General features: G+C 40.7%; 1 protein-coding gene across 1 annotated transcript in view; it reads right to left on the reverse strand.

Annotated features, from left to right (window-relative positions):
* Positions 1 to 16,303, reverse strand: part of PATJ (PATJ crumbs cell polarity complex component) — a 177,228-nt gene that overhangs the window by 105,380 nt on the left and 55,545 nt on the right. Inside the window, exons 18-25 of the mRNA XM_066624595.1 lie at positions 15,276 to 15,485; positions 13,075 to 13,188; positions 10,504 to 10,884; positions 10,060 to 10,141; positions 8,681 to 8,822; positions 6,760 to 6,831; positions 1,749 to 1,926; positions 771 to 881 (exon numbers count right to left, since the gene is read on the reverse strand). Coding sequence (XP_066480692.1) covers positions 771 to 881; positions 1,749 to 1,926; positions 6,760 to 6,831; positions 8,681 to 8,822; positions 10,060 to 10,141; positions 10,504 to 10,884; positions 13,075 to 13,188; positions 15,276 to 15,485 — 1,290 coding nt within the window. The remainder of the gene's footprint in view (positions 1 to 770; positions 882 to 1,748; positions 1,927 to 6,759; positions 6,832 to 8,680; positions 8,823 to 10,059; positions 10,142 to 10,503; positions 10,885 to 13,074; positions 13,189 to 15,275; positions 15,486 to 16,303) is intronic.

The raw sequence follows: 16,303 nt of genomic DNA on the forward strand, positions 1-16,303 counted from the left end.
GCTATGTAAATTGCTTTAAGAACCACTTTTTGTTGAAAGCAGTATATGAAATATTAATCATAATATTGTATAAAGAATTTTGACTATGCTATGTCTGATGTGGGGGGGAAGATGGGCATTCTTGAGGTTATTGCTACCCTATAACTATGGAACTGCTTTAGATATTTCTTTTACTTAGGTTGCCTTTTAGTTGCCAGAAGCAAGCAGGTATGATAATACAGAGTGGGCATCCCTTATCTGAAGTGTTTGGGACCAGAAGTGTTTTGGATAGCGCAGTTTTCCTTATTTTGGAGTATTTGCATATACATAATGAGAGATCATGGGGATGGGGCCCTAGTCTAACCACAAATTCATTTATATTTCATATACCCCATACACATAGCCTGAAGGTAATTTTATACAATATTTTTAATACTTATGGGCATGAAAGTTTGTGCATGAAACACAGTTTGCGATTTTAGTTCTTTAGGCAAAAAAGTTTTTTAAAAAGTCATGTTGCTGACTTTCGGAACAAAAAAGTTCCATATTTTGGAATATTCCGTATTTTGGAATTCCGGATAAGGGGAGCTTTTTCTGGTATTAAATTTTATTTTGATGTTGTTACCTGCCTTGAACCTTTTGGTTCTAGGGCTAGGAGAGCCAGAAGCACGCTAATATATATACCTTTTTCATTTTTTTTTTAAACCCAATATCAACAAAAGATGTTATCAACGTTCTCTAAAAATAGGTCATTTCTGTAGCTGGATTTGGAAACCAAAGAAATAACTCACCCTTGGGAAAGCAGACAAACTCTGAACAACAAACACAATGGGGTCGCCTGCATTTTTGATGACTTCTACAGCTTCTTCGTGAGTAGCATTTTGCACATCAGTTCCAGAAACCTGCAGGAAAAAAGATCTTATAGTTTAAAGATATTCTGTACACCTTGCAATGCAAGAAGTTCGCTACAGCTCTCAGATCGTGACACTCTGTAAACCAACAAGATCACTAAAAGGTTTCCTAAAACAAATGCATGCAATATGAATTGAAATTTAAAAAGCGCCCTCAATAGTTACAACACAAGATTGTGCCCATGACAAAAGAGATGCATTTACATTTACAGATAACAGCAGTATCAGATATGCAAGTAAAAGAAATAAAGTAGCCACAGGGTTAATGCTTGAATGTTAATCCTTGCTTGAAGGTACCAGCTCTGCAGCTGCTTTGGTATGGTACTTGCTTACAGTCCATTTTTGCTACAGACATAATGTGACATTTGTTAAGAAGTCTATGGGTTAATCAGTGGATATGTAAGTAAGTGTGTGCATTTTGGAGAGTTCTGTTTTGTGAAAAGGATTGAACCCAACAATCCTCTGAGTAGTTTCAGCTGTGTGCATGAGTTAAGAAAGCATGAACACAAGGAGCATAAGCAAGTTCTATGATTAACATCTCAAGTGACTCATGTTTCTCTCTTCCAGAAAAACACACATGCTGTCCTCCCATAAGGAGTGCATACACACCTCCACAGGGGACATGCTCAAGTCCATTCTTTAAAACATCAACAGTATGTGGAAATACAGGATACACAGCTTACTTGCACATCTTGCATTCGCCCCTATTAGCAATTGATGCCAGTTTCTCAATGTTTATTTGGGTTATTTACTCTGAAGTGGATTTGCTTTGCTTTTTGAAGTATGATGCATTTAAGGTAACCCATGCAACTAAGCAGATACAGACAGCTCTGTTCTCTTTAAAAATAATAAACTTACCTCAAGTATTTTATCACCTGTTTTCAGAGCATTTGTTCTTCCTGCAGGGCTGTCTTCCAGGACTTGCTTGATAAAGATACCTTTAAGCTCTTCTCCATTCTTTAGGCGCTTTATAACTGTATGCCCACCGACAATACTGATGCCCAGAGGCACATCAGGATCTCGAGAAATTTCAACACTGTACAATGCAAAACAATACATACTCAAAGCGTCTATTATATAATTTTTTTTAAAACTCTGCAATTTGAAAGCTAAGCTAAACAGATTGCTCTTTGTAAGGTGTAACATAAGCCTTTTGAAATGAGAAGCAATTTGTACATTACAGCCTAGGGGGAACTCCAATTCGCTAACACTCCTTTTTATGCAAAGATGCAAAGCAGAAATTCACATCTCAAGCTTACCAAAGCCCACCATTTGATAGGATGCAATGTTTTGAGGCTATTCATCCCACCTGCATTAGAAAAGTCAGGCAATGGTTGCATTCACCTATTGCAGCAATCACCAAATTAGTAACCACTATGCATCAAAAATGCAGTCATTGTTCAGACCGAAACTTACCATTCTGGTCGGGCGTGGCTCCTAGGATCCTGCAGAGCGGAACTCCCGCCCCTTGGCACACCTCCCTATGCCCTCTTTCCGCCCCCTGCTGGCCTCCTCCCTTCCCGGAACACCTCTTCCCTGCCCCCACCTACCATGTCGCTGCTCTACCGTGTTGCTACTCAATGGTCTGGGAGACCGCCAAACCATGGAAACTGGACAACTGCCCGGCGCTAGCCCACCAGCTGGCGCTGGGCTAGCATGGGCTGCAATCTTAGCCACACTTACCTTGGAGTAAGCTCCATTGACTTTAACTGGTCTTACTACTGAGTAGCCAGGATTGAACTGTCTTTTTTGGGGGGGAAGCTTTTAAATGCTGACATTGGGGGGGGGCTAGCATTTCTTTTATGAAACATCTTTTAATCTGTGATCTAACTGTGTTTTATTGTTTTAGTGGTTTTAAGTGTTTTAATGTTTTTAATACTATTCTTATTGTATTGAAATATTGTTGTAAGCCGCCTTGAGGGCCCTTAAGTGGGGTGAAAAGGCAGAGTATGTATGTATATATGTATGTATGTATGTATGGTCTTTATCCTTAGACAAATGATATGGAACAGAATAATAATTCATGTTTTGGTCCCATGGACACGTTTGCCTGATGCTGAACACATGCCTAGGATAGGTATGCTTGTAGTAGACATCTTGTCTGTTAAGAATTTGGTGGAACTTCCAAGCCTTGACAAAAGTTTGCTTAAAGTAGTTCTTTTAGGCTTTAACACTGCTATTCCTGACAGTAGAAAGCCTTGCATCAAAGCATACATAGATGACTGCTTATGTTTCCTATGTAATTAATGTGCTTGAGAGGCAAGCAAATACACCTGGAGCAATTCATTGTGAAAAACAAAGATGGTAAGTAAACACATCCATATCTGATACTCAATTAAATAAAGTGGTTGAAGTACCAAGATGTGAGTGCCCATACATCAGAACTCTGCACACTGTAATTTTTCTGTCCATTTCTCTTAACAACCATCAGAGGTTTCAAAACTCTCTCAAATTAGGGACCTGCCATATGGATTAACAGCAATGAACACATGCTACTTACTGTGTATGTGGCTGGACATCACCTTTGGCTTGCAGTCACAGAATGTGAAGCTATTTTAAGTATTTTGGGGCCAGTATCTCTTCCACACAAACAGAGGTGTAGCTAAGTCATTTGACACCCGAGGCCCATAAATTTTTGTCACCCCATAAGACTCAATTAATTAATTATTAATTATATTATTTATTTATTATTAATTAATTCACATTTTTATACCACCCTTCCTCTAAGCATCTCAGGGTGGTGTACATGGATCCTCCCCTTATTTTGTTCTCACAAAAACCCTGTGAGGTAGGTGAAACTGAAAGATAGTAAGAGTCATGACATGAAATGAATAATAATGGGCAGAAAATAAATGCAGTAAATATTTCCCCACAAGCAATGGATGAACTTCTGCATCAGATGGTATATAACATGATGGTATTATTCCTAAAAGCCACGATTTCCAAAATTTTGGTCACTAGGGTGTCACCCCCCCCCCAGATGTCTCACTGGCCTGTTTTGAGTTAAGGCAATGGTTCTCAAACTTTTAACACTGGGACCCACTTTTTAGAATGACAATCTGTCCAGGACTCACTGGAAGTGATGTCATGGCTAGAAGTGATATCATCAAGCACAATAAAATAATTGTAAATAATTAAAGAAAAACAAATACCGTAGATACTTGCCTATAAGGCGAAAATTTCTTCCCAGAAACTTAGCCTGAATCATTGCCCCACCTTATCTCCAGGACAGGCAAGCAGCGAGGGGGGGTGGGAGGCGAGTGAGCCAGCCAGCCAATCACTATTGTGGGAGGGAGGGAGGGAGGGAGAGAGGGAGCAAGCTGAGACAAGAAAGAGAGTGATCTGCGGAGAGGTGTTGTTGTGCAGGCTGGGGCTGCTGCTGAGCGTTCGCAGCTGCCCATGGGCGAGTTCCACTGAAACCCTCCTGGGGGAGAAGTAAGGGATTAATTGCCATCCCTGAGGTTCCTACCCCACACTTGGGGTTGTGTGTGAATAATCTTATTGGTTCACTTTAATGTACTTCACACTTTGGCTTTTTACTAGTTGTGTTCTTGCAGCCTTGCTAGTTGTCCTGTTTATTATAATATGGATATTTTAAATTAAGTTCTTGTATATGTATTCCCAGAGGCTTTTGATGCTACATTAACCACGGGGAGGGGGATAATCTTATGCTTGAGAAATTATCTCTGAGTATTTTCTTGATCCTTACTAGTAATACATTAAATTTTGAAAGGGTCAGGAGATAGAATAATTCATTTAGGTGGAATAGGTGCTTTGATGGCTGCTAATTCTTGCCTTATTTCCAATGGTCTTCCTTCACCTCACCCTCTTTCAATAGAGAAAAGTGGAGATAACTGGACTAAATTGTGAGGTCAGAGCATGCTGAATTTCATAGCAAGAGATTGATAGTGTATTCATGCTTCTTAATAATATATTTGAATTAATTGTAGAATATATTATTTAATTTTTATTTCATTGTATGGGACGTGCCAAAAATGTATGGGGCCTGGGTGCCAAATGACCTTCACATGCCACTGAGTCAGACAACCTCATAAGTTTAACCCCTGACTTATACGAGGATCATAGAAAATTCCATGATTTATGGCTCAAGACCTGCCCTTGACTTATCTGTGAGGTCGGCTTATGCTTGGGTGTCTGTGGTAATTAAATAACGGGAAGCCAATCCTGTTCCTGCAAGTGAATTTTCTCTGTAGCCTGCCTGCAATAACACCATCCCCCAAAATATCAGTGAGATTTTCAGCCCTCCCCTGTGCCCAGTTCAGTGTAAATTCTTATATTTCAAGCATAGCACTATCAGGACCCACCTGGCTTTACAAGTCTAAAAACAAATAAAATAGACCTTACCAGCAGAAGCCTCTGTTTTATTCTTTGGGGGGTGCTGTCTTCTGGAGCATTTGTTGAGCTCCACTTTCATCAGATTGGGACCATGCAGCTATCCTTGCATTCCCCTTTGCCTGACTTGACCAGGAGCCAAAGCACGTTTGCTTACTTGTGAGTAAACACGACCTTGTGGCTTACTTTTGCTTTCCAAAGGGCTCAATACATTCCTCTGCATGGAATACATTGGAGGGAGGGACTTCCCTTTTGGGTGTTTTTTTGGGACTGCTTTCATTGGACAGGAACCATTCTGCTGCCAGTGGATTCCTCTCAGCCTGCCCTTTCCGACAAACTATGGCAAGTTCACCTACTCACGAGTAAACACGCAATATGGCTCGGTTTCATTTTCCATAGGGTTCCAAGCATTTTTCTGTTTCCGGTTTTTTGGTCATAACTTTTGAAGGAAAGACGATATTTCAATCAGGTTTTTTTGCACTGCATTCCACTGGAAATTCTGCATCCAAGGGTATATAGCACGATGGGGTTACTCCTTGTTAGCAGTTGTTGGGGCATTTGTGGTGTCACCCCCCCCAAGGGTGGTACCTGGGGCGGACCGCCCCTGCCCACTACGCCACTGCACACAAACACTGGGCCAGTATTCCTCTTGCACAAATAAGGCCATTTCTTGTATCACAGATACACATGGCCTAATTTGCCACCAAGCGTACACTCAACAGGAAGCTTCAAGGCTGGCCTATACATGGAGCCAACTGAAACAGGTTGCCTTAGGCAAGAGATTGGTTACGCAGCTATCACCCAACACTGTACACCCACTAACTTCTATCTGCCTTTGCTGCTTTCTTCTGCTTCCTAGATTCCCATTTTAGTTCACCACTCTATTTTCCTCTACTCCATTCCCCTCTTATACTTTGTATCTAGGGAAGAGGAAGAGGTGATTGCTGGTATTCCCTGACTAGTGTGAATTTGGTGGCATCAGGCATGTTGTATCAAATCCCAAGTAGTCTTTGACTGACTTTTGGAATCTGCAGGAAATTATACCTACCTGATGAGCGCATCCTACCTGTTTAACCCACTTCTGCCCAGCCCACAGGTGTAAACATTTTATCCCTGTTGTGTATATGCAACACTGGACAGAAATGGCTTTATCACTTAACACACATTAGGAGTGTTAGATAAAATTAGGAGGATGTAGGCGGTATAAAAAGATAGCAGAACCTATGCACAGAAATCCACAGATGACTCAAAATTCAACTGCACATTTCAGCTGCAAAGAAAAATTGGCAACTCTGTAAATTATATGCTAAACCATTTTAGCAGAGATGCTAAGCATTAATTGTATCTAAAGTATTTAGCAAAATCCAAGGATCACAATGCTAGAATATTGTTTTACGGATGGTCAAGGAAACCAGCTTGGGCAAAATATGAAAAATAAGGCAAGCACACACTTCAGACCCAAGGGTCTCAAATAATTTAAAGCAGAAGAAATATGAAACTTTGATCATCGACATACATTTGGGGCGGCCCCCAGTGACTGAAAACTGGAGTTTCTTCTCCTTCTCCTTCTTCTCTCTCAGGCAATTCACTAAATAAATAAAACGGAGATAAATTTCAGCTGCCTCCACAGGCAATATAGCATTTATCTGCATAATGCAGTCCAGAATGCCAGTGTCAAATCTGCATGTTCCTGAGAACCAAAATCCTTGAATGCTTGTTTGCCTAGTGGTAAACAAATGGTACTGAAGTTAAAATGCCAGCAAAACAAAGAATGTCATTCTAATACTGGGGTTTCTGTTAATTAAGATACCAAGTTTATCTGTCTTGACAAAGGTAAAAATATTGATTTTGTAAAGTCAAGCTAATGTTTCCATTCAGCTTAACAAGCACATTGGCACAAGAAAGATAAAGCATACATGATGGTTTCTTTTGTTCTTGGCTGTTTTCCAGGCACAAAAGATAGTAGACATTGGAACCATATATATGATAAAGCTGCCCTGGAGGAACAGGTCATTTGTTCCATCTACCACATCAGCTTCTGTGGTGATAACTTTCCAGGACATTTGAAACAGGTGACAAGCTGCCCTATGGCAAGTGGGTTTAAATTTGGGTGTAAATTTGAAAAGTCAGCTGTAGAGTATGATGTTGTCAGGCCCTATATTGAGCTATTCTTCAATGCCTGAAGCACATGTTTTTATTATGCTGTTAATCAGTGTATATTGACCATAGACTTAACACTATGATATTTGCAGCTTAAGTGCCATGATTGTTGGGAACCCTAATTTCTCAGTTAGTCAGTTTTAGGTAGACAGTAGCTTCTGAAAAAGTAGCACTGCAAGATGCTCAAGTGGGTGGGTGGGAGCAGCCGCAGACCTCCGCAGCCCTGCACCCGGAGAAAAGCTCCACGATGGTGCCCCAGTTTGCGGTCTGCCACCGCCGTCCCCAGACAGAAATCTACCCCTCCCCTACACACCAGAGGCTCATGGAGCCTTGCACAATCTCCTCGCACGCCAGGGAAACCTCTGTGAGGTTCCCCCGGCGCTATAAACTGTGCTCCGGCAAACCGGAAGCACAGTTTCCACCCTTGTCAGGAGCCTCAGAGAGGCATCCGCGGGGTCCTAGTGGCCAGCGCCTGGGGCATTTCCCCCAGGCAGGTCTATGGTAGGCATGCAACTGGGTGGGAGTGTGCATTTGTGAGGTTATGCCAGAAATACATTTCTAAACTACAGGGAGAGCTGAGAAGGAATAAAAGAAAAGAGGAAGAAATAAAAGAAAACTGGCAGATACTGAATGACTGATGTTGCAAAACTTGGCAGCCCAGCAGACACAAGGGCAAGGAGCTCTGAGAAAGTGGAACCCACCACTTTGTGATGCCGTGGACAAAACCCAGTTTAGACCAGTCCAGAAGACTCCCTCCCCAGAAGACCAGTGTGACAAGGCCTATGGAAAGTCAATGAGAGACTGCTACTGTGAAAGGCATCAACCAAAGGTTTAAAAGACAAGATACTGAAGGAGGCTGGTAGAGATCCCATGTAGCTGTCTGTTCAGTGCTCTAGGTCAGCAATTGCAACACATGCAAAACAATTGGTTAGCCTTGGTATACGTGAATGAGATGATCATCTCAGTGCTGAACTTGTCATTGTTTATCTTCTACACTGACACCTACATACAGATTCCCTACCCAGGCTGGTCTCTGACAAACATATACTAGGTTTACAATAAGGACTTTTATGTTCTTCTAATGTGTGTGTTCTGGTTTTGCACAAAAGGGTAAGATGCTTGGTTGCTCTTTAATTTTTTTTTATAGAATTATTTTTTAGATAAAAGCTAAAACCATCCATGAAAACAGGCCATTGGCAGAACTAATTCAGCTTGAGCAGAATAAACGTTCTGCTAAATGCTAAATAGCATTTTCTAGTCAAGCATCCCTTTCATACCTAGAAAGTCTTGCTTTAGACAGGGCAGAATCCTGGCTGCTGGAAAGGTCACAGTCTTCAGGCTTCTGTTTGCTTCTTCCAAAAGCTTCAAGGTCATCATCAATACAAAGAGGATCTTTGTGGCCATTCTGTATCCCTGCACCTTTCAGTAAAAGAATAGTTATTGATTACCTCTAAATCATAGCAACATGAAAGAAATGCTTAGGAACAGGAACTATCTGTGAAGAATACAGGTAATTTTGGGTGTGTCAAGTACAAGTTCATTGGGGAGAATACACATTGTAGAGATAGTATGAAATACAGGGACTCATATTGAACAATTATTTCTGAAAGCTTGACATCGGTGCCTCTGAGGTAATCCTAATGACAGCAAAATGTCTAGACCTTATGTTCCATGGTACCAATACTGGAAATGGAAACTTTGTCATGCTCTTCTCTACCCCCACTGCATTTAGAGAGCTTAAATTAAGCTCTGTTATTTTGATCTAGCCAGCAACAGTTAATACAGTTGGACCTTGGTATCCGCGGGAGAACCATTCCCAGACCCCTGTGATACCAAAACCTTATTATCATCATCACTAAGCTTAATACTCTGTGAAGCAGTTCATCAGCACTAAGGTGTTCAAAGACTACATGACAATTTTGATTTTGTTCCGTAATCAGTTGAAATTCTTGCAATGTGAACTCCATTAAATGCAAGATTTGTTGTCTTAATGAACTTCTTGCAGGAGGAAAAATTATGAAAATGTATAGGTTGAGTCTCGGTATTCACGAGGGTTTTGTTCCAAGAACCCCCACGGATGCCAAAAATTACCTTAAAGGAAATACATTTAAAAAACAATGTCCATTTGCTCAGTGATTTAAAAACAGCCTTGCTTATCTTTGTAATGCCTCTGTCCTGCAATCAGTCGCTCTCCAGGCGCTTAGAAAGGCTCACTCCAAGGCAGACCCTTCCCTTCACCCAGAGCACTGGGAAAGAATGCAAAGAGGAGGTGATAATCACTTCTTTGCATTCTTTCAAGTGCTCAGGGGGAAGGAAGCGTTTGCTTGCCTTGGAGTGAAGCTGTAAGTGCCTGGAGGAAGAGAGGGAGTGACTGATTGATTATCTGCCCCTATTACAATGGTAAGTGAGGCTATTAGACATTTTTACCTTTAATGGGCCCTTCTCATCTCATGGGTTTAGATAAAACCATGGGTGAAATATCTCTGGATAATTAAGTTATACCTGTATAAACAAAATCCCCAAAGACTATGAAAGACTAAAGTTGAAGTAGCTAAAAAGTGGTTACATTTAAGTAATTTTTTTTTATACAGTATTAACAGAACCAAAAAAAGACACAAACGCAAATCCAGTTTATTTTTGTTTGTTAAAGACTTACTCATTTCATAACCGTCCAGTATAGCATTTGGTTGGAAGCACTCTGTTGAGCTTTCAGGGAACACTGAATCGTTTTCTTCTGCCTTTGGTAAAAAGAAATAAAATCAACTGAAAGTTGTCAACCCACTTAAAACTGCAGTGTTGCAAGAGATGGCCAAGACCGGAAGCCTGACTTTAAACCAATTCAATGCAAGATTTTTATGAACAGAAATAAAGCAATCATAATTGAACTCTGCTTTCCAAAGTAATAATTATTGCAGCTAACTTTATTTATGCTTTTGTAGCACTACATTAGCGAAATTAGGCATAAATTCCTTTATCTGAACATACTCAACATTGCCCAGGCAAATATGGATATTTGAATTTGAAATAGAACTAAGAACAGCAACTCCTGAAATAAGTAGGCATTTTCCCACCCTGATACTTCACATTAAAACACCTTTACCCTTTTATCTTTATTGATTATGCACCAGTGTACCTCTTCAGGACTGACGCCCACTGCAGGACTCAGTTTTGGCATTTTAGTAGGTTCCAGTTCTGTTTCCCATCGCCGTGTAACTTCCAAGTCCATTTCAGTAGATGATGCAAGTTCCTTCATATCTACTAGCATGTAATTATAGCCATCTTGATTCACATCATACTCTTCATCCACTAGCATCTCCCTCTCTTCACCAAGGTCCTTTGACATAGGCTTCAAAAATTCATGCATTTCCCAAGACTCTTTATTAAAGTCTATTACATTATGGGAAAGTTGAAACTGCTTCCCCAAATTCAGGATCGGCTCATCAACCAGTTCTTCTTTGGAGAAAGAGTCATCTGTGAAGGCCTGCATAAAACATCAAAGCAGAATTTTGCAACAGCACTAAAAAAAAGTGGGACTCCTACTTTCTTTTAAGTTGAGTCCTGGGAATGCCTTAGACTTTGCAACTACTCTCTGTAACTTTATTCTACTTAAATTTTTACCATACAATTTTACACTACTGAAGAGTGAAAATACATATTTAAAATAAGTTCACACAGAATAGCACCCAAGATGCATTTCTTTGTCCAAAGGCATAGTTATTAACAGAACAGCTTGTAAAGTACATCTGAGCAAATGCCAGGGATGGGGAATTTGTTGGGTAAGGCAAGTTATTAAGCCAAAGGAAGGAGTTTAGCATCTCAAAAATGGAGGCAGCCTTATTCTAATACTGGTTTTCCAGTGTTCAATGGGGCTTACCTAAGACTAAGTATCTACGTGATTGTACCCTAAATGGCACTGTTTTCTACATTTGCACAAGGCATTATTTTAAAAGCACATTTACACAGAAAGAGGATCCGTTTCAAGTAAAGTTTTTGGGTATGTCCTGACTGATCCAGTGAGTACAACATCAACTCTTCCACTGCATACCAGTAAAAAATAGACTGCAACCACCTCCACAATAAGAATTTACATGTTACAAACAAAGAAAGGAATCTAGCTACATATTTCTATTGTAGCTCCGCTTTTCATGCTTCCTCTGCATCATGAACTTGGAAAACTGCACATCTCTCCCAGACCTGCACAATCATTCAAGAGTTCTAGATGCTCAGCACTCTTTTGTTCACTACATAAAAAACAAAAAAAATCCAGAGTAACTTGCTAGCTTTCTTCCACCATCTCTTAGGGTGATTATGCATTCAGTGCTGAAAGAACATTCAGGCTTATACTTTTCTCCCCTTTGGAAAGTAATCCCTCCCTTACTTCCTACTTCACAGCAACCCTAGGGCTATTCCCATCTTATGCTATACTCTGGTAAATGTGATATATGATAATAAATGTAAACATAACTATGTGAATGACTATACTGGGGTCCATTCTTACAACTCAACAATCTATGTATACTGCACTGACTGGAAATTGTGAGTAACTATACCCTGGTATAGTTTAACACATGAACAGTCATGATATTCACATTGGGCAAACTATGATTTATGAAAACCATAGGTTGCCTTCAAATCAGAATTGGGAACCTCATTCAAATCCTAATCCATTATTGTTGTTCGGAAGCAAGGTATAGACTGCAATAACTAATTTGCTCCATTCTAAGGTCACAATGAATGATAGTTACAGCATAGAATGATAGTCCAGGATAAAAGGAACAGAATATGTAAAGTGATAAGGAAGCATGCAAGTATGAATGTTTAGCAATGATGTATGAATAGGACTATATTGACAAAAACAGCTAAGGCTGCAATCCTAACCACACTTTCCTGAGAGTAAGACCTACTAAACAAAATAGGACTTACTTTTAAGTAGACTTGGTTAGGATTGTGCCCTAAGTCATCAAATGCTGGTTTAAAAAGTTGCTATTTGGGGGGAGCACTATTGCCCAATCATTACTTTAGCCACATTGCTTGAAATTTACAAATCAGGCAGCAGCCTCTAGGGCAGCCATTTTCAACCACTGTGCTGTGGCACGCTGGTGTACCACAGATGGTCTGCAAGTGTGCCACAGGAGTTTGGGGGAAGGTCATTTGTTAGTAGAGCCACTGGGGGATGACAGCCTCAGCTGGCAGTGCAGTCTGCCTTGCTCATTGTCAGAAAACAGATGGTGTGCCTTGACAATTTTAGCATCCTCTCAGTGTGCCATGAGATGAAAAAAATTGAAAATCACTACTCTAGGGCCTTTGAAAAGTTTGGGAACCACTGTTATAGGGGTAGCAACAGGTCATATCAAAGGAAATCAAAGGTGAGGGAATTCAATCTAGCTCATAGGTCTGATGTTCTCCAATCTTATCACAGATATTCAGAAGAAGATAATGAAGCAAATTGGAGATGCAAGGATATGTAATGGATGCAAGGATACCCATTACTTGGAGCAGAAAATGTGCATGCCAGAAACAGTAACATTGATCTGAGTTGATTATTTCAGGTTAAGTGCAACTGAACATAAAAAAAGATTCCTTTTGCCCTGACTAAAGCAAAAACTCTCCCAAAAAACCTCTATTCACCACTGATTTAAGTTTTAATGACAGTAAAAAAATCAATAGCTACCATTGGAGCTTCAAGGACTATTGGTGACTCAATATTATTGATTGGTGCTTGAGAGGCCAAATTTCGGGTAATACTCTTGGGCTCCATAGAAGTTCCATGCAGCTTATTTTCTCCCTTAAGAAAGGAAAACCAATAATCAAAACACACCAAATCCTAACTTCCTGGAACAGAAAGCAGAGAACCTACAAGAAATAAGTTTATGGTGGGCACAGCTGGAAACAAAGCCAGAATAATTGGAGAAGGTAAACTAGGAACAGTTAAATGATGAAAATAAAATAAAATAAAAAAATCAAACACATGAACAACTTAAAAATTACACTCATACCTTCACTTAAATTGTATTTTGTCTCTCTTGACTTACTTTCTATAAATCTCCCAAATAAATAAAATTAGCAAACCAGCAGGACATTTTCAAAATTCATGGTCATTTATGCTCTCTACTGGCCTAAGTGGAATGTTTCATAATAGCCTTAAACAATTTTTATTATGTGTTTTACAATTTGGGGGTCTAATAAATGGCACAGAAGCACCAGACGCTGACGGATTGCTGAAGCCAAGTGGGTATGAACCTCCCCTTTGTACCCATGAAAGAATATTTTTAATGCTATCAGCATTTCAGGTGTTTTTAGTCCTTTGATAATCCCCTACACGTGTGAGCGCAAAATGTTAGGAGAACTGAAACCTGTTGAATGTCAAATCTCTTCAGAATTCACTTATTTCACTTCAGAATATTTTTAGTTTTACAATAAAAAATTTAACAGCATTTGTTAAATATTAATAGTTCTCCACTATTTGACTCATCTCCCAAATATGATAAATTGTAACATGTTAAATGCAATAACCTCTAAAGCCAGCCAATTATATTCTCACACACATGAGCATTTACATCTTGTAGAAGCAAGAACACAGATGAAGAAAAGGTACTCGCACCCATAAAGTTGGAAGATGACTGAAAAAAAATCCAGTCTAGTAACAAGCTCAGCAACAAGCTAAGCTTGACACTAGTGACCTCATTTCTGGGGCATCATTTTGCACTTGACACTGGGCTATACTTTCACTAGCTATACCACTGAGTATATCAGATGCTTTGCATGCAGAAGATGCCAGCTTCAATCCCTGGCATCTCCAGGCAGGGCACAGAAATATTCTTGTCTGAAAGGTTGAGGGAACTTGGTATGTTCAGCCTGGAGAAGAGAGGGCTGAGAGAGGACATGATAGCACTCTTCAAATACCTAAAGGGCTGTCATATGGAAGAAGGGACAAATTTGTTCTCAACTGCCTCTGAAAGCAGAATTAGAACCAATGGGTATAAAGAGAAGAGATTCCAATTGGACATCAGGAAAAAATTCCTTACGGTAAGGGCGGTTCGGCAGTGGAACAGATTGGTGAGGGAGGTGGTAGACTCTCCCTCCCTGGAAATCTTCAATCAGTGGCTCAACAAGCACCTGTTGAGGATGCTCTAGGACAGTGGTTCTCAAACTGGTGGGTTGTGACCCACCAGTTCGTGTAACACTTCCCCCGTCCCTTTAAGGGGTGGGGGAAGGGGAGGGAGGTGTGGAGGAAGGCTAAGGGGGTGAGGGGGTGCTTTGCACTTACTTCAAGAAGGCAGGGCTGCAGCAGGCTGCAGGTGGTGTGGGGAGCCCTGCACAGCCCTGCAGAGCGCTCCCCAAGGCTTGGAATGTTCGCTAAAAGCAGGCGCAAAGCACTTCCGTTTTGCAGGAGGTGCTTTGCGCCCGCTTTTAGCAAACGTTCCAAGCCTCGGGGAATGCTGCGCAGGGCTCCCTGCACAGCCTGCAGCAGCCCTGCCTACATAACGTGAGTGTAAAGCAACCCCGCTCGCCCCCCCTTAGCAACATGATCCTGGGGATCACGTCACTGCCCTAGCACCTCCCCCACAAGAACTTACTGAGGGAATAAAGCTCCCTCAAAGTTTGAGAACCTCTGCTCCAGGAGGTTTTTCTGGTACAAGCAGAGGGTTCGACTAGATGACCTATTAGGCCCCTTCATATGATTCTATGAAATCCTGGAATGACTCTTAGTTTCAACTGTGCTGAGCTAGCTAGAACAATAGCTGGACTCCGTACAAGGCAGCTTCCCAAGGGGGGGATGAACAAATAATTTAGGGAGAAAATGTTTTCTGTCTCTTGCCAGATCCAAATCAGGTTATGCAAGTGACACAGCATAAAATGAAGAGCCCTTACCCCTAAAGGTTTGCAAATTCCAAGGTGAACGTTTCCTGCTGGCACAGACTTCAGCACTTCCACAGCTTCTGCTAGAGTGGTGTTGTGCAAACATGTATTATTTACAAAGACCAATCGGTCACCAGGAAAGAGTTCGCCCCCACACTCAGCCACTCCATTTGGCACCAGAGAGCTGACCACAAACGCTGCCTGTGTAGGATCTAAAGGATCCTGGAAAATAAACAAAATAAAAGGATTTTTATTACACAGAGGAAAAAGTTCAACTACATAGGAGGCAGTTTCATGAGGCTTTAATTACTGCATGCCCTATTCATGCTATAGACTGCAAAATGTCTAGAAGCAAACAAAGCATTGCAGGAAGGTTAACCAAGCTCTATGAATGACCCTAAGAATGACTCTGTGTTTGTTGGCTCAGTGTGCATTTGTTTGGGAATTCCTATTTCACTTTGCCACTCCAAAACAACTGAACAATAAAATCCTGTCAAAATTTAAATTAATTTTGAAGATCTAACATGTGGCTCATCACCACACCTTTGTTGATCCCAGTCATTACAGAGCTGTCATCTCACCAACCAGAAGTTTATCTGTTTGAGTACTCCACGAAACACATTCATTAACCAAAGTCTGTAGCTGAAATCATAGCAAGTTCCTTGTGACTGAAAAAACCTGGTATACATAGGAAATTACTATTTGATCGGGGCTAAGCACAAGCACCTATCGCTGAAGTACTATATACACTTCAAAAGACAGAAGTTCAGGTACAGCTACCATATAAGTGATGGCATACAGAGTTTCATGGTCCTTCCTCCTTACATGTATCGAGGACAGAAAAATTGGCCTTTTTTTTTTTTTTAAGTGGAAGGATCAAGGCATAACTTTTGATACATTTTCTTTCACGTCCCCCCCCCCCCCAGAGCCCCATTTGAATGATGGCTGCCCTTCAAAAGTTATTATTTCAGGTTAGTGAGAATATCAAGGGATTCAGAAGCCAAATTATATTAGCAGTCAGCTATTACAACATAAACATA

Source organism: Tiliqua scincoides, chromosome 4, assembly GCF_035046505.1.
Source record: "Tiliqua scincoides isolate rTilSci1 chromosome 4, rTilSci1.hap2, whole genome shotgun sequence".
Lineage (NCBI taxonomy): Eukaryota > Metazoa > Chordata > Lepidosauria > Squamata > Scincidae > Tiliqua > Tiliqua scincoides.